Source organism: Martes martes (assembly GCF_963455335.1).
Source record: "Martes martes genome assembly, chromosome: 10".
NCBI classification, from domain to species: domain Eukaryota; kingdom Metazoa; phylum Chordata; class Mammalia; order Carnivora; family Mustelidae; genus Martes; species Martes martes.
Window position 1 is genome coordinate 51,074,073 of NC_137898.1, and position 22,402 is coordinate 51,096,474.

General features: G+C 42.9%; 1 protein-coding gene across 4 annotated transcripts in view; it reads right to left on the reverse strand.

Annotated features, from left to right (window-relative positions):
* Positions 1–3,373: 3,373 nt before the first annotated feature.
* Positions 3,374–22,402, reverse strand: part of ZNF143 (zinc finger protein 143) — a 58,985-nt gene continuing 39,956 nt past the window's right edge. For all 4 annotated transcript variants that reach the window (XM_080816822.1, XM_080816819.1, XM_080816820.1 and 1 more), the window contains exons 12-16: positions 20,031–20,258; positions 15,947–16,095; positions 12,233–12,394; positions 5,413–5,559; positions 3,374–4,376 (exon numbers count right to left, since the gene is read on the reverse strand). In XM_080816822.1, coding sequence (XP_080672948.1) covers positions 4,293–4,376; positions 5,413–5,559; positions 12,233–12,394; positions 15,947–16,095; positions 20,031–20,258 — 770 coding nt within the window. In that variant the 3' untranslated portion in view covers positions 3,374–4,292. The remainder of the gene's footprint in view (positions 4,377–5,412; positions 5,560–12,232; positions 12,395–15,946; positions 16,096–20,030; positions 20,259–22,402) is intronic.

The window sequence follows — 22,402 nt, forward strand, 5'->3', positions numbered from 1 at the left end:
CCTGGGTGACTCAGTTGGTTAAGCCGCTGCCTTAGGCTCAGGTCATGATCCCAGGATCCTGGGATCGAGTCCCTCATTGGGCTCCTTGCTTGGCAGGGAGCCTTCTTCTCTTGTTGCCTCTGCCTGCCACTCTCCTGCCTGAGTGTACCCTCTCTCTCTCTCTCTGAGAAATAAATGAATAAATAAAATCTTTAAAAAAAAAGATTTTATTTATATATTTGACAGAGAGAAGGAGGCAGAAAGCACAAACAGGCAGAGCGGTAGGCAGAGGGAGAGCACAAGAAGCAGACTCCCCGCTGAGCAAGGAGCCTGATGTGGGGCTCGATTCCAGGACCTTGGGATCATGACCAAAGCTAAAGGCAGATAGATGCTCAACCGCCTGAGCCACCCAGGCGCCCCAAGTGCAATGCTAGTTTTAAATGAAAATATAGTATTTAACTTGTATTTGAAATCACTGAAATTACACAATTCAAATTTTCTTGCTCCCAGAGGGTACCTCGTGCTGGCTGGAAGAGACAAACTCAAGCCAGGCTTGGGAAAGGTGGAAGGAGGAGGAAGCAAGGATCACCCGGGCACAGAGCCTGTAGAAAGAGTCCTCCAGGGCATGGGACTTCACAGGTGTTTGAGGAGGGTACATCTTGGACCTGACAGCTGCCAGTTCCCCCCTCCCATACAGCGCAGGCCTCCCACAGGCCTACCACCTCCCACAGGCCTACCCCTCCAGCCCACAACAAACAGATTACCCCCAGGTATCACCAAAATTCGGAACTGAGAAGCACTCAGCACAGGGATGAGCCTCTTGGCTGGGGTCAGCTGCCCACCTCAAGCTCTGTGGGGCCACCACCTCACCAGCCTCCATAGGGTGCATGCGCCTGACACGGACCTGTCAAAAGCAAGAGGGCACGGTGGCAGGTGTGGGGTGAGGGAGAGAACGGGAGGGCAGATAGGGGACTGACAGCCCATGTAGGGCGGCCGTGGGGGTTGGCACTGTGTCCAGTTGCTCCATGAGACTTAACAGAACACAAACTCCAAGGTAAAACAATTAAGAATTCCAAGATTTGCAACCACAGTGCATTAAATCCCAAGGGCAAAGTCTTGTTCAACTGTACCGGTCACGCATCCATGAGCCAGCCACATTCTCAGGCCAAAGAGAGAGGGGATTTGGCTGGAGTCTTCTTTGTAAGATCTCCTCATCCTCTTTTTTTTTTTTTTTTTAAATTTTTTTTAAAGATTTTATGTATTTGACAGAGAGAGAGATCACAAGTAGGCAGAGAGCAGCAGGCAGAGAGAGAGGGGAAGCAGGGTCCCTACCGAGCAGAGAGCCCAACATGGGGCTCGATCCCAGGACCCTGAGATCATGACCTGAGCCAAAGGCAAAGGCTTAACCTACTGAGCCACCCAGGTGCCCCAGATCTCCTCCTCCTTAAGGAAACCTAAGGGTCGAGTGCTTACAGCAGAGGGGGCTGGGCTCCCTTTCCTCGCTTGCCAACAGACCTGAGCTGTGCCCTGTCCTTTTCACCCTCTCACTCCCTGCTCACTGTTGGGATCTGCTGATTGTTGACTGGTCTACAGTCTTACCTGAGCTAGGAAATACTGGACCATAAGTCCCTAGAATCCAGTCCATTTCAGTGCTGAGTGCGTGGTTTCCCAAGTTACTTCCATAGTCTCAGAGCCGCCGTGCATGATGGGCAGCATGGGAGATCCTCCAAAGCTGGTTTGCCCCAGCTGGCCTGGGGGCATAGGATGGGGTGGGGGTGGGGGCACAGGGCTCCCCTGGCCGTCTGGGCAGCTGCTGCGTTTGGAGGGTTGAGGAAGCCAAGCCTTTCTCTCACTCTATTCCCTGAATTCTTATGACTGCAGGCTGTAGGCAGCATCCTTTCTTTTTGTAGTGGCCTCCAGTTGTGTCTGGGAGAGTGGGGGTTTTTCTTGGACAAAGTTTTGCCTTGAGCCCTGTCAGCTCACATTGCTGAGTTATGCTCTAAGCAACTCCATTGGTAAAGTACTCTTGTTTCATCAAGTGTCTTTGGGGAATTTTCAACTTCAGAAGGCTCCTCTCTGCATCCTACACTGGGAAGAAACCGCACACCGGCTTTACTAGCAACTCTCTGCACATCAGCTGGAGTCTTCCCTTGGGGGAAATGTGCCCCTTCCTTAGGTGCCTGAGGTCCTGTTCCCAGGCAGGCAGGCAGGCAGCCAGGCAGGGGACACACTGGCAGCCTCCCTCTGCCCTCTTCTCTGGTGCCGGTAGGAAGGCATTTTCTGTCAGGCTGAGGGATAATCGGGCCTGCCAGTGCAGTCCAGCTCTGCCCTGTCCAGTCCAGCTAGCAAAGGAGCTAGGGTGAGGGAGAAAGCCTGGGATCTGAGCAAAGGCCGCTGTCAGGGGGGCAGGGAGGCTGCAAGCCTGGGTTTGGTTCTGGGCAGCACAGCGGGCCTGGATGGGCCCAGCAGAGGAGTTCCCGGTCAGTGGCTATGACCTTGGGACTTTGCAGTTCCTCTTCTTCCTCTGTCTTCCCATGTCAGCCCCTATCTGAGCCTCAGCAGGCCTCAGCTGGCATTTCTTCTGTGTGTTTCAGTCTAAGACTGAAGACTGGATCTGCGTGTGACTAAGACCTTTTCTAATGTTAACTATCTGTGAAGAGCTTTGAAGGGAAAGCAACCAGTCCCCGGCCCAACCCCCATTTCAGATGACTGAGTCATAACCCTTTTTAACAAGACTTCAAAGAAACCTCATCAAAGATAACATTTATATTGAAGAAAACAGTACAACAGTTTTCCCCTTTTTACTGTAAAGCTTGGAATGAAACACGAGAGCCCCATTTCAGCTCTCTGGCAAACAAAGCACAGTGAACCACAGTGAAGGAGTGGTTATTGCAAGACAAACCTTCCCTCCCTCACACCCCGTTTTTTTGGACCTTGGTGGCCCCTAAGCTGAATCTCTGACATCAGACCTGGTTTTTCAAGTGCTCAGGTCATTAGGCAATCAGAAAACACCAGAGCTCATCTTGATCATCTCTGCCACAAATTCTCATCTGAGAAGGCACAGTTGCGGTGTGGTGAAGGCTCGGGGGACGAGGGGTCACAAAGTCTGGGTTTTGCCCTGTCTTTGCCCTCCTTCTGCACAGCCAGAGGCCCCAGAAGACAGTTAGCTTCTTTGGAAACTGTTTCCTCTTGTACAAAGGGGGGATAATAAATCCCTTGTATCCCACAAAATTGCTTTAAGTACATTAAAATGTATGAAAAAATACTTATTCTGTGCTTGATCAACAATATACTCCTGATATACATGTGTTGGATTATAATCGATGCCATCGGTGGTGTTTTCTGCAACACTTTCCCCCACCCCCATACCAGTTTAATAAAACAAAGGTAAAGGTAACAATTTAAAAATCGTTGTATTCAAAATTAATAATAAACTTTAAGGTAAATAAGCTTTAAAACAAAAGTACATAAGCAAAAATAAATAATTTACACCGACCCACTAACCTAATTTTCAGAGTAAAGCCATTTTCAATTACAGCACTGTTATCCCGGGCTCCAGCCTGTGGTCAAACTTTGATAGTTCATTATTTTTAAAAAACAGTAACAAAAAATTGAACGCTAAGTAAAATCTTTAACAAAACCAAAGCACTGGATTTAACTTTTTAATTTTAAATAACCAAACTTTGTCATTTCATACATAATCCAATGTAATGGATCCAATTCAATATAATTAGCATTTCAGCTTGAAGAGGTGGTATTTTAACAGGGATGGAAAACTGTAATGAATAGTCTTCAAACCGTGAGGTACAAATAAAAACATACAAGTATACAGTAGAACAAAAACTGCAGACACTCTATTAACTTGGGGAAATATCTGAAGGCTTTACTTCCTTTATTATCCATGATGGCTTTTGGAATTGATTGTTTGAAGTATAGAACCTTTGAAGTTTTAGATACAGCCTTTATTTTATTTTTTCACAGTAAGTTAAAAATCCATCATAAGACTCCGTAAGACTCCACTGATCTTGCACGTAGACTCTAGGAGTTTGCAAAGTGATAAAAGAGTAACGTGAAAATTTACCGTATTGCCCTAATTTCATACATCCTTGTACACAATGAATCAGTTTGGGAATCTATTCCAAGAGTTATATACACAAAAGCATCAAGAATAAAATGTTCTCCACTCTTGCATAAAAATGTGTACAGTATGTCAGGAATGGAAAAACTCTAATTTTCCTGGGCCCGGGCTCTCAGATGTCTGCTGCCTGAAGATGAAAGGCTCCTCCCGATGTCGTGCTCCACTGTTTCGAGGACTAATCATCCAACCCTGGCGTTTCTCCTTGTTGGATCCTAGATGCTATTCTGATGGCTTCTTCCAGAGATGGCTGTTCTCCAAGCTGGAACAGGAACAAACACACGGGCATAGTTAAGATAATACCAAAGAAATAGTATATGTCAGAAGTAAAAAAAAAAAAAAAATTAAGAGTTTTATTTATTTCAGAGAGAGAGAGAGAGAAAGAGACAGCGCAAAAAGGGGGAGCTGCAGGCAGAGGGAGAGGGAGAAGCAGGCACCGGCTGAGCAAAGAGCCCAACTCAATCCCAGGACCCTGGGATCATGACCTGAGCTGAGACTGAGACACCCAGGTGCCCCCAGAAGTAAAATTTCTTTCTGTAATTCTGACAGCTGGACTTAAGACACTACTGCTGATCTAATCATCAAGAGCATTAAAAAAAAAATCCTTGCAGGAGAATGATGTAGCTTCTTTCTGTAGGATTTTGATAAACCTTCACTTGTACAACAGAAAAAAGACACTCATCTTTTCCAATGGAGGCACTGAGAGAACACCCTGCACCTTTAGCTTTCGTGCCCATAAACTAAATTAAAACCAATGGTCAGCATTTTCCTGAATGTGTTCTCTTTTTCAAGTAAATACACGAGAAACAACTCTTCCCCAGGAAAGGTAATCTGCGCCTAACATTCTAGACTCTCGGCTTCAATCCAGTGACTTCCCCAAGAACAGTTTTTTCTGTCTTCTGATTTTCTCCCAGTGTAAAATACAGCTGTGCAGGGACTCTCAGGGGATTAACTTAAGGGTCTCTGTTTACACGAGGTTCATTTGCAAGGAGGGGTTCTTAAGTGCTTTATAGAATCCGCCTAATGAGACTTACTTGGAAAGTAAAGATGGCTGGGTGGGGGCATGCTGGGATGTTTACCAGAAGCTTTTCTTTTTTCTTGCTATAAATCCCCCTAAAACACGCAGAGATATTAGAGAACAAAGTGCTGGTCTCTTCGAGTGCACCGCAAACAGCAGTTCTCTTCAAGGAGCTAAGTGCCATACATTATTCTGTGTCCTGCCTCCTGTGAAGGTTAGGAATAAAGGGCAGTGTACGAGGTCGAGAGCTATAAAGGAGTCCGGCTGTCACCATACTCACCTGAACTGCAATCTGGGTGCCGTTGGATGTGGCCACTAAGGTCAGAGGCCTGGTTTCTGTGGTGACTAAGTGATGGCTGTGCTGTTGGTGCCCCATTTCTGATGAGGCAGTATGGAACGCTGCCAAGTCCTGAGCCACAATTGCAACCTTTATCAAAAAGGACACAGAAGGAAAGCTATGATTAAGTACATTAAACTCCGCTTAATGCAAGGGACTGTCTTTGAATCTGAAAGGAAAAACTCCCTTCTGACCACAGACTTGTAGAAGCCTAAAGCTGGAAGAGAACTTACATACTGTCTATTCTAGACTCTTTTTTTTTTTTAAGATTTGTTTATTTTATATAGAGACACAGAGCAGGGGGAGGGGCAGGGGGGAGAGGGAAAGAGAGATCTCCAGTAGACTCCCTCCCCGCTAAGCACGCAGCCCCACACAGGGCTTGGTCCCAGGATGGAGCCCCGCACGGGGGGCTCTTCTACTCAGCAGGGAGCCTGCTCCCCCCCCGCGCCCCCCCCGCCCCCTCTCTGCCTACTTGTGTCAAGTAAATAAATAAAATCTTAAAAAAAAAAATCTGTATGTTTCATTGTATGTAAATTTTACCTCAATTAAGAAAAAACAGATTGTAGGCTGATATGAAAAACCTCGTTAGTGGTCAGACAAATGACAATAAAAACAGAATTTAACTTTTGCTTGTGAATTATGCAAATATAAAAAATAATCCTCAATACTAGCAAGAAGAGTACAGAAGAACCAGGAAGCTTTTAGACCCATGACATAATTGTTAAAACTTTTTGGAAAACAATTTGGCAGTATGTAGCAAATAGCTTAAAATACTTTATACCATTAATTCAATAATTCCATGTCTAGAATTTATTCCTATGAATATAACCAAAGTCTTATACAACAATTTATGTATATGGCATGAGTTAATAAGGTCCATTTGATGGATTACTTTACAAATGATAAAAATCCTTTTAAAAGACCATTTAATTGGTATGAAAAAGTGCTCAGAATACAGTGTTAGATGGACAAGCACAAAATTATAATCCTAACTCTGTACACACACACAAACACACACACACATGCACATATACACAAAGTAAGTAGCCCTAAATATTGAGACTAGTTATTTTAACATCAAAAGAGTATAGTAGATTTTTAAAAACTATGTTATTTTTAAGTAATCTCTAAACCCACTGTGGGGCTTGAACTCATAACCTTGAGATCAAGAGTCATATGCTCCACTGACTGAACCTGCCAGGTGCCCTGATTACAGCAGACTTTTAGTTTGAGTCTCTATTTTTAATTATATTGGATATATTGCTACAAGTGGAATTACAGGATCACATGTAATTCTATGTTCATTAAGTAGGCTCTATGCCCAATAGGGAGCTTGAACTCATGACCCAAGATCAAGAGTCACACACTCTACCAACTGAGCCAGCCAGGCACCCCATTATGTTCAACTTTTTTTTTTTTAAGAGTTTATTTTATTTATTTATTTTTAGATTTTATTTATTTATTTGACAGACAGAGATCACAAGTAGGCAGAGAGGCAGGTAGAGGCGGGCTGGGGGGCGGGAAGCAGGCTCCCCGCTGAGCACAGAGGCCGATGCGGGGCTCGATCCCAGGACTCCAGGACCATGACCCAAGCCGAAGGCAGAGGCCCCAACCCACTGAGCCACCCAGGCGCCCCTATTTATTTATTTTAGAGAAAGAGAGAAAGTGTGAATAGGGCAGAGGGAGAGAGAGAATCCCAAACAGACTCCATGCTCAGCACAGAGCCTGACGCCGGGCTCGATCTCACAACCCTGAGATCACGACCTGAGCTGAAACCAAGAGTCAGACACTTAACCGACTGAGCCATTCAGGCACCTGAAACTGCTATACTGTTTTCCATAGTATTGCATCATTTTACATTCCCATGAGCAATGCACCAGAGTTCCAATTTTTTAGTTGGATCCTCAGCAACACTTGTTACTGACTTTTGAATAATAGCCCAACCTAATGGGAGCAAAGTGGTACATCAGTGTGGTTTTGATTTGTATTTCCCTGATGACTAATGATGTTGAACATCTTTTCATGAGTTAATTGGCCATCTCTAAATCTTGATGGAGAAACGTCTGTTCAAGTCATTTGTTCCAGCTTAAACTGGGTGGATTAGTTTTTTGAGTTTATTGTTGTTGAGTTATAAAAAGTCTTTATTCTAAATATTCATCCCTTGGGGTGCCTGGGTGGCTCAGTGAGTTAAAGCCTCTGCCTTCGGCTCGGGTCATGATCCCAGGGTCCTGGGATCGAGCCCCGCATCGGGCTCTCTGCTTGGCCGGAAGCCTGCTTCCTCCTCTCTCTGCCTGCCTGCCTGCTTGTGATCTCTGTCTGTCAAATAAATAAATAAAATCTTTAATAAATAATAAATAAATAAAGGAAAAAAAAAAAAAGAAAACTTTCTAAATATTTATCCCTTGGGGCACCTGGGTGGCTCAGTGGGTTAAAGCCTCTGCCTTCGGCTCAGGTCGTGATCCCGGGGTCCTGGGATCGAGCCCCGCATCGGGCTCTCTGCTCGGCGGGTAGCCTGCTTCCTGCTCTCTCTCTCTCTGCCTGTCTCTCTGCCTACTTGTGATCTCTGTCAAATAAATAAATAAATAATCTTTAAATATTCATCCCTTATCACATATGTAATTTGCAAATACCTTCCTCTCATTATGTAGATTGTCTTTTCACTCTCCTGGTCCTGGCCTCTGATGCACAAGGTCTTTAATTTTTTATTTTATTATATATATATTTTTTTCTTTTTCAAATTTTTCTTTAAATTCTAATTAGTGAGCAAAGTTTTTCATTTTGAACAAGTTTGATTATCTATTTCTTTCATTGCCTCTGCTTTTGGTATCATACATAAGAAATAATTCCCTAATCCAGGTCATGATGATTCTCATCTATATTTTCTTCTAAGCATTATGTAGTTTCAGCTCTTAAATTTAGGTCTTTAATATATTTTGAGTTAATTTTTATATATGCTATAAGGTAAGGGTCAAACTTCACACCTCCTCATGTGGATATAATTTTCCCAGCACCATTTGTTTAAATGACCATCCTTTCCCACTGAATGGTCAAATTTTAATTGTTGAAATTTAACTGACTATATGTGTGAGAGTTTGTTTCCTGACTTTCTTTCTTTCTTTTTTTTTTTTTTAGAGATTTTATTTATTTTTTTGTCAGAGAGAATGAGCACAGGCAGACAGAGAGGCAGGCAGAGGCAGAGGGAGAAGCAGGCTCCCCGCTGAGTAAGGAGCCTGATGCGGGACTCGATCCCAGGACCCTGGGATCATGACCCAAGCCGAAGGCAGCCGCTTAACCAACTGAGCCACCCAGGCGTCCCGTTTCCTGACTTTCTGGGAATATTTATTACTTTCATAATCTCAAACTAAAACAGATGGAGAGCATGGACTCTTCTCTCTATACCTGCTAACTAGGCTTCCAGAGGCATCTACAAAACTGAGTCGAAGAATGGATGACAAGCACAAAATTATAACTCTAACTCTATACACACACAATAAACAAAAAGAAAAGCCAGTGAAGGACCATTTGCTTTCTTCTCATGCATGTGCAGAACTAGGCAATTTAAGCGTTACAGATAATTCACAGGTGGTGTCTGGACACCCCAAGTAGATAGCCGACGTTTGCCCAATGGCCTACAGTTGCAGCAACAGGAACAGTGGGGGCATCTGATCCTCCAATGAAACCCCCACTCCTGTTGTAATATTCCTGGTTGCTGGAAGCTGCCTGGCTTCATTCCAGCCCTCAAAGCTGCCTCTCCTGAAAATTTTCCTACTCCCCAGGCTACAGATAAACTACAAAAGAATGTTTGCTTTGGGGTCACTACCCTTCTGACCTGCAACTCTAACTGGCATAAGGTGTATGCACCCACGCTGAATTGTGTAGCCATCCAGGGATCCTACACTCACGGAAATGACCGGGACCACTCCGTAAGACAGCCTGAAAGCTAGTGGTTGGGTTTTGCTTTTGTTTCTGTGTTTGCAGAGACTATAACTGACAAACAATAAAAATGCACAAATCTTTAGGTGTTCTGTTGAGTTCTGGCTGTTAGATACATCTGTAGAACCATCACCTAAAACAAAAGAGACGACAGTTCCTTCATATTCCATCCCACCAGTTTCCTTCCCCCGGGCAAGCAGCATTTTCTGATTTCCATCACCATGGATTTGTTTTGTCTGTTCTTGGATTCCATGTAAGTGAAATCATATGATATATGTTCTAGTGGAACTGCTGGGTGGTGGGGTGTAAGAAAGCACCGAACAGTTCTTCAAAGCGGTTATATCATTTTACACTCCCACTAGCATGTACGAATGTTCTAGTTGCTTTGCATCTTTACCATTTTCTTAGTCTTTTCACAGTTTTAGTAATCTTCCTGTGTCTGAAATGGTGGTATCTCATTGAGATTTTAATTTGCATTTCTTTGATAACTACAGATTTGAACACTTTTTTGTTACTGGCCATTCTTTTTTTTTTTTTTTTTTTTAAGATTTTTATTTATTTATTTGACAGACAGAGATCACAAGTAGGCAGAGAGGCAGGCAAAGAGAGAGGAAGGGAAGCAGGCTCCCCACTGAGCAGAGAGCCCGATGTGGGGCTCGATCCCAGGACCCTGGGATCACGACCTGAGCTGAAGGCAGAGGCTTTAACCCACTGAGCCACCGAGGTGCCCTTGTTACTGGCCATTCTTATATCTTCTTTTGTGAGAGGTCTGTTCAAATGAACAGTCAAATGATTTGCTCATTTAAAAAAAAATTATAAGGGTGCCTGGGTGGCTCAGATGGTTAAGCGTCTGCCTTGGGCTCAGGTCATGATCCCAGGGTTCTGGGGTCGAGCACTGAGGCAGGCTCTCTGCTCTGCGGGGAATCTGCGTCTCTCTTTCCCTCTGCCTGCTGTTCCCCCTGCTGGTACTCTCTCTCTCTGTCAGATAAATAGATAAAATAAAACATTGTATTTATTTTGCTCACTTTTAATGGGTTATTCATCTTTTTATTGTTGATTTGTAGAAGTTTGTTATATATTTGTAGAAGTTTGTTATATATATATATATATAGAAGTTTGTTATATAAGTGTTGGATATAGAATGTGAATATATTTTTCCCAATCTGAAATTTTCCCCAATCTCATTCTTTTTTATTATTATTATTATTATTTTTTAATTTATTTATTTGTCAGAGAGAGAGTGGGAGAGTGAGTGAGCGAGCAGAGGCAGAGGGAGAAGCAGGCTCCCTGCCAAGCAAGGAGCCCAATGTGGGATTCGATCCCAGGACGCTGGGATCATGACCTGAGCCGAAGGCAGCTGCTTAACCAACTGAGCCACCCAGGCGTCCCCCCAATCTCATTCTTAATGAGGTCTTTTGGTGAACAGAATTAATTCTGATGAAGTCCAATTTATCTTTTTTTTTTTTATTGGTAGTGCATTTTTTATCCTAAGAAATCTTTATCCTAGGGTTACAAAAATATTCACTTTTCTTCCAGAAGCTTTATGATTCTGAGTTTTGTATTTCAAGGTGTAAAGACCTTCAACTTTGTTCTTTTTTCTAGGTTGTTTTTTTATCAAAGGTCCTTTCATTTTCATGTAAATTTTAAAATGAGATTATTTAGTATCTTCAAAAGAGCCTGCTGGAATTTTGAGTGTGAGGCTATGGAATTTATAAATGAATTTATGAAGAATGAGAGCTACTAATTTTGACAGACTCTTTCACTGAACACGGTAAGGCAGCTGCAGCAAATCTCGACACTGCTTTCAGCATAGAGTAAGAACAACTGTAAAATGTATTAATAGCCTGTATTTTGAGGGAAATGAAAAATTAAAACTACAAAGAGATACATCGGATTGGCAAAAATACAAAAATTTGATACCACTGTGTTAACTCTACAGAAGGGAAAGAGGCGGTCTCAAATGCTGCTGGTGGTCATGTGGCTGGGCAGGGTCATGTGGAAGAGAAGCTTGGCACTACTTATCACAATTATAAATGCACTCCAGGATTTGCCTAGCAGACTTACACACGTGCCAAATCACATGAGCACGAGATGGTATGTTGTTTGAAACAGCACAAGTCTTTAACTATGGTGTTCATATAATGAAACATGGTACAGTTTTTAAAAATGAGGACGTGGTCTGTATAATGAAATAGAAATATTACCTAGATGTATAATTAAGTTAAAGAGAAAAAAAAAAACAAGGTGAAGAACAGTATAGTTTACTACTATAAGAAAGAAAGGAAGGGGAGAAGATGACCGTATTTGTTCGTATACACTTTATGAATTGCTGGAAGGCTACACAAGAAGCTAGTAAGAGTGGATTATCTCTGCGGGGGCAAGAACTAGGTTGATGGAGGCAGGGCTAGGAGGAAGACTTTCCACTGCATACCTCTGTATACTTTTTGATTTCTGAACTATGTGACTATATTACATATTCAAAATATTAAATAAAGTAAATTTTGCAAATGAACTTTTCCTAACTATCTGATGATGATCATTGGAGGGGTTATGATTAACGAACACCTTAATATACACCCGGGCTTCGTATTAACTACTTTATACGCACTTTCTCATTCAGTCCTTATCTCAGCCTTCTGGTGTGGATGCAACAATCACTTCTCTTTTATAGAGGAAGAAAAACTGAGACTTAGAGCTGTGTGGCTAATGAGCTGTAAAGCTGGGATTCAATCCAAGTCTGTGTGCTTCGTAACATATCACACTGCATATCTACATAACGGTTATGATATTGACACGTGTACAGACTCATATCCAAAGAAAATAGCATTACCTGCTGTCCTTCTGTGCCCTCGGCTGTAACCATAGCAACAGAGTGTGTTCCTGCTGAGGAGATAACTGCGTCGTGCGCCGGGACTGTAATGGGCGTGCCATCCTGCGTTACCATTGTGATGGTATTGCCAATGGCTTGCATGTCAGCTTGAGATATGTTGACCTGCAACATAATGCATTTTACAAATCAGTCTCTCTCTCTCTTTTTTTTTTTTTTTTCCAGTTTTTAAAATAAGCTCTACACCCAATGTAGGGCTTGAACTCGTGACCCTGAGATCAAGAGTTGCACGTTGTACTGACTAAGCCAGCCAGGTGCTCCAAATATTTGGCAATACTTATTGAGAACTAGGCCCGATCCTTGTATAAATCTACTCTGAGGGAGCAAATAAGAATTCTATAATGGAATAAACTCTTTTAGAAAGAGATAATCAGAAAAACTATTTCTTTTCTTTTTTAAAGGTTTTATTTTTAAATAATCTCTACACTCAATGTGGGGCTTGAACTCACAACCCTGAGATCAAGAGTCACATGTTCTACCGACTGAGCCAGCCAGGTACCCCAAAACTGTTTCTGAAGTACATTTCCTCCTCTCCATCTCCGCCCATTTAGACCTTTATTTTCCTCTTGTTGACCTCCTGCAATAATACAACTTCTTCCTAGGGATCCAGTCTAACCTTACCTAAACCATCCTCTACCTTGACACCTTTTTAAGAAAACAAATTTCAGGGCACCTGGGTGTCTCAGTAGTTAAGTGTTTGCTCTTGGCTCAGGTCATGATCCCAGGATCCTGGGATGGAGCACAGCATCTGGCTCCCTGCTAAGTGGAAAGCCTGCTTTTCTCTCCCACTCCCCCTCCTTGTGTTCCCTCTCTAACTGTGTCTCTTTCTGTCAAAGAAATAAATAAAATCTTAAAAAAAAAAAAAGAAGAAAACAAATTTCATTGTGTTCCCTCCTTACATCCCCAGTGACCCCCCATCACTAGAGTTCAGACTTCTTTTTTAAAGATTTTTATTTTTATTTATTTATTTGACAGACAGAGATCACAAGTAGGCAGAGAGGCAGGCAGAGAGAGAGGGGGAAGCAGGCTCCCCGCTGAGCAGAGAGCCTGACTCAGGCCTCCATCCCAGGACCCCGGGATCATGACCCGAACTGAAGGCAGAGGCTTTAACCCACTGAGCCACTCAGGTGCCCCAGAATTCAGACGTCTTACATGGCATTTGTGACCGTTCGCAATCTGGCCTTTAACAGCTTCTCCAGACTCATCTTCTACTACTTCGAAACCAGTATCTGGCATTCCCAGCCACAACTAACTGTCTGCAGTTCCTGAGTGTCATATTCTATTGTATCTTCGTGACTTTTCCCCGTCCCTTCATTCTGCCTGCCAAACTATGAAAATTCTTCCAGATCCAACTAAATGGCCACTCTCGGGGTACCTGGGTGGCTCCGTTGGTTAAGTGTCTGACTTCAGTTCAAGTTGTGATCTCAGAATCCTGGGATGAGCCCCACTCTGGGCTCTCTGTTCATCAGGGAGTCTGCTTCTCTCTTTTCCTTTTAAGATAAATAAATCTTAAAACAACAAAACAAAACAAATGGCCATTCTCCATAAGGGCTTCCAACATTCCTTCAGGAAGAATTATTTACTCCTGGGGCTCCTGGGTGGCTCAGTCATTAAGTGTCTGCCTTTGGCTCGAGTCATGATTCCGGGGTCCTGGGATCGAGCCCCGCATCAGGCTCCCTGCTCAGCAGGAAGCCTGCTTCTCCCTCTCCCACCCACCCTGCTTGTGTTCCCTCTCTTGCTGTGTCTCTCTGTGTCAAATAAATAAATAAATAAAATCTTAAAAAAAAAATTATTGAATTCTTCCTCTAGGATGACACTGCACTTTACACATCTCTCAATCATATGACCATCATTATAAGAAGTTATTGTTCATTTAGGAATAGCTCTCTCCTACTAAACTATGATACCCACCCCTATTTCTGTACTCCCTACATTAATTCTATCAAAATATCTGGCACTGGGTAGAATTCAGTAACTGTTTACTATTTAATTGACTAAAGGAATGGAAGAAAAATCTAATCCCTGAAGGAAATGGGAAGGCTACATCTGGAGAAAATACCTCACGATAAGGAAAATAGCTGTTCTGGAACACATGAAGGGGGATGAGACTCATTTTATCTGGTCAGAGAGGAGCCAGGAGTGGTTGACAACAGTAGGTTCCAGTCTGATAAACAACAGAATTATCCAACAATGGAACAGGGTGCCTCTTACAAAAGAAATTGCCCTATCTGTTTAGGGGCTGCTGTAGCGGGAAATTCTCCTGTATCAGGAGGGAGGGAGGTTACCTAGCACGACTTCAAGAGGGTCTCTGTCTGTTCGATCTAATTCAAGAAAGTCTTGGGTTTATGCTAAATTAAAACTGCATTAGTAAATATATTTAATCTTTCCTGGCAATGAGTGGACAAAGAATATGGTGAGGAAGTAGTGCTGTGAGGGGGGAGGGAATGAATGGGATGGTAAAAACATCTTGAACTTGCCAATCCTGAACATGTTCTGTCTCCTAATTAACATCAGCATAGTAACAGTTACCAACACGAGGGCAGATTCATCATGGGGTAGGGAGGTAAGCTCTGAGAAAGACAGGGGAAGAGAGAGTTCTCCATGGAAGACAGTTATAGGTGGATAAAGAACCCCATATCCTATTTCTATCAGGTACTAAGACAACCTTAATTGGAGCTTAAAAATGAAATCAATGGGGCGCCTGGGTGGCTCAGTGGGTTAAGCCTCTGCCCTCAGCTCAGGTCATGATTTCAGGGTCCTGGAATCGAGCCCCGCTTCAGGCTCTCTGCTCAGCGGGGAGCTTGCTTCTCCCTCTTTCTCTGCCTGCCTCTCTGCTTACTTGTGATCTCCCTGTGAAATAAATAAATAAAATCTTCAAAAAAAATGAAATCAAGTCTGGATTATTTTAGGCTAGTGGCATCTAGAAACCAATTGTTTGGAGAGTAACAAAACATTGCTTTACCCAGGGAAATCAAGATACTTGGTCCATTAATTCTGGGAGGTAAGTTAAGTGAACTCCCATTAACTCCAGGTAGGGAGAGAATCACATGCTGGAAATTTTACAGTTCTGCTCATTGTTAAATTCCCAGGGTTTTTTTGTTTGTTTGTTTAAGATTTTATTTTTAAGTCATTCCTACACTGAATGTGGGGCTTGAACTCACAACCCCAAGATTAAGAGTCCCCACTGACTGCCCCACTGACTGAACCATTCAGGCACTCCCTCCCAGGATCTTTTAATGCTGTTTCCCTATCCTCATCTCCTCAGTCAAGGCTCTGCTGGTTTCTCAATCTTACCTCCTGGATTTAATCAGCTACTAAATAATCCTAGCCCTTCTCTGACTTATATTTCTCATGAACCCTTTACTTTTCAAGCCCTCAATTTCACTGTGGTTCTGACCTTTATCACGTTACCTTTGAACTATACCAGTAACTATACCAATATCACTCCAATAGTACCAACGCTGGAGTCACAGGCATCCTTCCTCTCCTAATGCCCCTGTATAGAGCCTCTCTCAGTGGCCTACTGGAACACCTTTAGCTCTCATACCGCCTAGGAGCTGATATTCAAGGCTTTCCTCAGTTGGGGCTGAACCTGCCTTACATGTCCATGTTCAAAGAAATATTATTTAACTCGTTTGGCTTTTGGCGGATACTCACATGCTGAGTCCCATCCTGGGATATAAGTGTAACTTGTTGACTCAACCCGGACTGCGTCACCGTGGCTACTTGTGTAGACACAACATCATCCCCTTCCACGCCTGTAACATACGTGATCTGGGACCCTTTAAGAACATCTTCACTTTGACCTATTTAAAACAAATGAATCATTTGTTTGACCAACCAATCAAGCTGTTTAGAAAACAGAGGATATATTTTCTTTTTTTTTTTTTTAAATCACTTTGAATATTTCTTATTTATCTTTTCCTAAATTTTTGTTTTAATTCCTGTTCATTAACGCACAATGCGATATTGGCTTCAGACGTACAATACAGTGATTCATCACTTCCATACATCACCTGGTGCTCATCACAATACTCCTTAACCCCCATCCCCTATTTCACCCACCCCCTCCCTGCCTACCTTCCATCTGGTAACCATCAGTTTGCTTGGCATAGTTAAGAGTCTATTTCTTGTTTTGTCTCTCCTTTTTTCCCCTTGCTCATTTGTTTTGTTTCTTAAATTCCACATGAGTGAAATCACATGGTATTTCTTTTTCTGACTTACTCCACTTAGCATAATAGTCTTTGCCTCCATCCATGCCGTTGCAAATGGCAAGATTTCATTCCTTTTTATAGGTGAATAACATTTCGTTGTGTGTGTGTGTGTGTGTGTGTGTATACATCTTTATCCACTCATCAAATGATGGGACACGTGGGCTGCTTCCATACCTTGGCTATTGTAAATAATGCTGCTATAAACACAGGGTAAATAAGAGCACGAGTGGGAGGGGCAGAGGGAGAGAGAGGGTAAGAATCTCAGGCAGACTCCACACTGAGCTGGAGCCTGACTCAGAGCTTGATCTCACAAGCCTGAGATCATGACCTGAGCTGAAACCAAAAGTCAGATATCCAACCAACAGAGCTGCCCAGGTGCCCCTTGTATTTTTGTATTCTTCAGGTAAATACCCAGTAATTCGATTACTGAATCATAGGATAATTCTATTTTTAACTTTTTTGACGAACCTCCATACTGTTTTCCAGTGTCTGCACCAGTTTGCATTCCCACCAGCAGTGTACAAGGGTTCTTTTCTCACCAACACCTGTGTGATTTTAGTCATTCTGACAGGTGTGAGGTGATGTTGCAGTGTAGTTCTGATTTGCATTTCAAAAACAGACAATATTTTAAACATGACAGAAATACTTGAATAGATTAAAGTGTATATGTATTATATTTCAAATCATTAAAATGGCTTCCAGCACCTCTTTCCAATTCTTCCACCTCCACTTTTGTAGAGCCAAACCGAATCAAAGCAGACCAAACCGAACCTTTCCAAATCAAATTTAAATGTTCTCATTTCGAGGGCGTCTGGGTGGCTCAGTTGGGTAAGCGTCAGACTTCCGCTGAAGTCCTGATCAGTCCTGGGATCGAGCCCCACATCAGGCTCCCTGCTCAGTGGCGAGCCTGCTCCTCCCTCTCCCTTTGTCCCTCCCCCTGCTCAGGATCTCTCTTTCTCCCTCTCTCAAATAAATAAATAGTCATTAAAAAAAAAAAAAGTCCTAATTTTGGGAGGCCCCTTTTATTCTTACTTGGAGTCATTCTGTGATACCACGCATGTATGCCAGGGCATGGGGGGTACGAGACAGGAAGACTGCCTGGCAAACAACCCTTCCAATAGGGCAAGTATGCATGAAGTTCTTGCAGTCACTTAAGAAGCTGTTAAAAATGATAAGACAATCTTCATAAACATTAACCACAAAACCAGAATGTGGTGTCAACAGAAACTACTATAATACTAAATTACTTAATCTTTAACACAAGTGACTGACTGCAAGTCATCAGTACACAATGACCACATTGTGTAAAGACAACGTAATGACATATTATCTGGGGTAAGGTTAATCATTTAATGAGGGACAGAACAGGAACCCCCATCCACTTTTTATGAACTGAAGAACCAGCAAGTAAACAGCAATTTCAACAGTCCATTACTGCTATACTTGGCAACCAGGAAGCCTGCTGATCCTTCTCTTCTATGGCTTTCTACCTCCCATGAAGCCAGAAAAAGGGCAAATATGGCATTTTTTTTTCCTTCAAGGAAGGACTTATGCTAATTTAAGAGTACTCCTCCACGGTAATGGCTGACGCTTGCACGCATATGGCTCTGATCCCGGGCATGTAATCTCCACAGCAGTTGTTACTTCACGCCTGTCTGTTCTGTGTCACAGCCATTCAGATACTATTATCTGAATGGGCTACAAAACCTCAAGAATCATATGAGAGGAAAGGAATGCAAACCCATCGGTATTCTTGGAAAAACAATCTTCGTTGATTATTTTTTTAACAAAATGTGGGCCGGTATTTCACAGACTATTTCCAGAATACAAGAAATTCAGACCATCTACAAGATCAACTTCGAAGGAAGAGACTGAAGAAGCTTAAAAAAAAAGAATTTTGGGGGCACCTGGCTGGCTCAGTGGGTTGAGCATCTGCCTTTGGCTCAGGTCATGATCTCAGGGTCCTGGGATCAAGCCCTGCATCCGGCTCCTTGCCCAGTGGGAGGCCTGCTTGTCCCTCTCCCTCTGCCCGTTACCCTTACTTGTGCTCTCTCTGTCTCTCTGACAAACAAATAAAATCTTAAAAAAGAAAAAAAGAATTTTAAAACCTGAGCTTATCATCATTAAAGCCTGTTTAAAAAAAAAAAAACAAAAAACAAAGCCTGCTTTCTAACTGCAAGGACCCAGCAGTTGGGGGGCTACTAGACCGTGCGCACTCACAGCGCTTTGCCAAAAACACAGCACCCAGGACTGAAGGAGCTGTTACTTCGACATATGACAGATGTCTGAAAAGACAAACTAGAACTACAGGAAACCACTGCAGCAGGGAGCAAATGATGTGCTGCTCTTCCCCTTATTCTCCAACCAAGTTTTTTCACCTAAAAGTTTTTCAACGCTTCACTCTAAGAACAGGAAAATATGATTTCTTTTCATTTTCATTTTTTTTTTAAGATTCTACTTATTTATTTGACAGAGATCACAAGCAGGCAGAGAGGCAGACAGAGAGAGAGAAAGGGAAGCAGGCTCCCCGCTGAGCAGATAGCCTGACGTGGGGCTCGATCCATCATGACCTGACCTGAAGGCAGCTGCCCAACTGACTGAGCCACCCAGGCACCCCTGGCTAGACTTCTTTTAGTCTCTCCAATTTACTTTGCTCCCTTCACCCTGAGGGCTTTCTGTGTGTGCCCTTCCCTCTGCTGGAATGTCCTCTTGACTTTGATCCTTATTTCCCCTTTCTGCCAAATCCCTGCCTTTCCACCAAATTTACCTCCATCCACCCTCTACCATCTCTCCTAGTAGCTGTCACTTTAACCTATTTAAGAAGTGTGCCTAGCTAACCTGTAATGAACTTTACAAAACCAGGAAGCTCACATGGCCTGTGCAAGTGATTTCCTGCAACTCTTTGCCTTCACATTCTATTATACCTAGCGGTCACTTATTAAGCAGCAAAAGAAGTCACTCAAACTCAGCTGGAAGCAAGGCGAGACTGCTCTAGACATCGGGGAGGCAGTGGGTCCTTTCTCTGCTTCCTGGCATGGCAGACCCCTCTGCTCCTACCACTCAGGCCACTGTCACTTGAAATAAGCTTAATCTCCAGGCTGGCAGGTTCCAGGACTTCTTTAGTGACAATTACAGCTTTCCTTGCTGAACAGAAGCCACAGTCAAGAGCTAAAACCCTCCATTGTATATGCAAGTGGAACCGGGTCTGACAAAAGAAAAACTGCCATTTGAGCTAAGCTGTGTGTCCTAAACCCACTCTCTTGAGATCCTTCTGTTTAACAAGAGGAGACCCAAACAGGGAAAAAAACAAAACGAAACAAAAACACCTCCCAGACTAGGCTAACTTCCCTTAGATGTCCCAGAGCACCAAGTCCCTTTCTTTGACAGCACTTACTACAGTTGTAAATTCTATGTTTGTGTGATTATTTGAATAAAACTCTGTGATCTGAGAAAATGCTATGAATCACAAATTATGATAGCTGTTAATTCCCCAACACAGACAGAGCTTTACCGGAAAGTATACTCACCTGGGGGAGGCTCAAAGAAGGCTTCCTGCTCCTCCTCGATGGGCTCAGTGTCATTGTGGGCCGTCCGTTTGTGCATGGCCAGCGTGGAGATCTGCTTGTAGGTCTTCCCACAGTGGTTACAGTTGTATGGTTTGGAATGAGTGTGAACAACATGATGTTTGTATAAACTGGAATATTCTGTAAACCTTTTGTCACACCCAGGGACTGTACAAACATATGGCTTTTCACCTAAGTAAAGAACGCACACACAAAAAATCAACTTTGCATATGAAGGCATAATCATTCCATTCCTCCCACAGTGGGGGGGTGGGGGGGTGGGGGAGGTGGGGGGGGTGGGGTTGGGGTGGGGGGGTGGGGTTGGGGTGGAGGGGGTGGGGTTGGGGTGGGGGGGTGGCCAACTAATAGCAAAAACAGACAGTTCTCAGATCTCTTTCTATACCGCCATAAGACGAAACACAAGAAAAGACTCCCTTAACTATGGTTTTTGTCTTGGCTCAAAAGGTAGTCTGAATTCTGAGTCTTATCTCATGACGAATACCATTTTTCCCTTAATTTCAAGGGATGAGAAAAGGACGGAGACGTTGCCAAGTTTAATGCTAAGCTTTGATAAAACTCATTGATTGTTAACTACAACTAGATAAGCTAGATATTAATACTATACTTAAAAAAATAATAAATGCAGTTTTTTTTTTAAGATTTTTATTTATTTATTTGACAGACGGAGATCACAAGTAGGCAGAGAGGCAGGCAGAGAGAGAGGAAGCAGGCTCCCCGCCGAGCAGAGAGCCCCATGTGGGGCTTGATCCCAGGACCCTAGGATCACGACCTGAGCCGAAGGCAGAGGCTTTAACCCACTGAACCACCCAGGCGCCCCAGTTATTTTTAAAACAAATACATCTTTCCCTAAGGGTTTTATAAGAACAATAAAAAATGATTGCCTAAAAAGTCTACTAGACATGGTCTAGACACTTAGAAATCTAAAAGGATATACCTATATAATTTCTAAAATGTGCACATGCACGTGTGCATACACGCACACGTCTTATTTCATTCTCATTTGTACCATTCCTTGGGTAATCACATTTTCTTGCATGGTTCTAAACACAGTAGAACCACCCACAAACAGTAAAATCTCACCCTAATGTAATCTGTAACATAAGTTTGAGCATAAAGTAATTGGAAATTGTTTCCTTCCTCTGCCCAGTCTATGTTCCCAAAGCCGGATAGATTAATGTTCTTATCTTGGTAAACGTCTGTGGGACAGACGTGGTGAGGGCAAGGCCAGGAAGGGAAATGGCAGGCAATTCCAAACAGAAAACCTGCTCCACTGATATTCAGGCTGGAGCAGAAACCACCCCTAGGTGGCACCAAACCACAGTCAAGACAGAAGTGGATTTGAATTGGGCTTTGGCGCTCCCTACTGGCTATCTGCGCAGCCTCAACTGGGTCCTCTAACCAAACCTGAAAGAATGGGTTGCATTCTACATAGCTGAGTATTTGCACTCCACTTATAGCATAATGTGGGCATTTACTGTATTATCTACCTGATGATCATTAGCTAATCTTTTCTTCCACTCCAGACCTCCTCTGGGTCACACCAAAAATTATAACTATGTACTGCATCTCTCTATTTCACTGTTTCTCAATCACATAAAAGACCAGGTGGGTGGTAATTTCTTTATGTATTTTTTTATACACACACACACACACACACACACACACACCTGGAGCTTTCTAAAATATATACCGATGCCTGGGCTTCATTCCATAAAATTATGTCAGATTTGTGCAGATAGAATATGGGGAATAAGTCTATTTTTAGAAAAGTGAATCCAATGTATGGTCACATTCAAGAGCACGGCTTTATTTAAATATTCCAAAGCTCTAAACTTAATGTAGGCATCCCTCTTACTGGAATCTAATTTGCCCATTAAACATGTGGAACAGTAAACTTTTAGGTAATGCATCTATATTCCACTTGCTTTAAATGGGAAAAATAATGTTTTCCCAGCCCATCTAAAAATTCCAGCCAATGGGCGCTTGGGTGGCTCAGCTGGTTAAGCATCTGCCTTAGGCTCAGGTCATGATCCCAGGGTCCCTGCTCATCAGGGAGTCTGCTTCTCCTTCTACCTAGGCCCGTCTCCCCCATCTTGTGCATTCTCTCTCTGAGAAATAAATAAAATCTTTTAAAAATTAAAAAAAAAACTCCCAGCCAATTTCCCCAAATATCACACAAAGGCTCTTAAGCACCTGTGTTATAATCCACCAAGAACATCTACCTAATATGAAGCAATTCGAACACCAGTTATCTAATTATTTAACATTCAATGAACTCAGTAGTGGGTATATGATGATTTGTAATACACAATGAT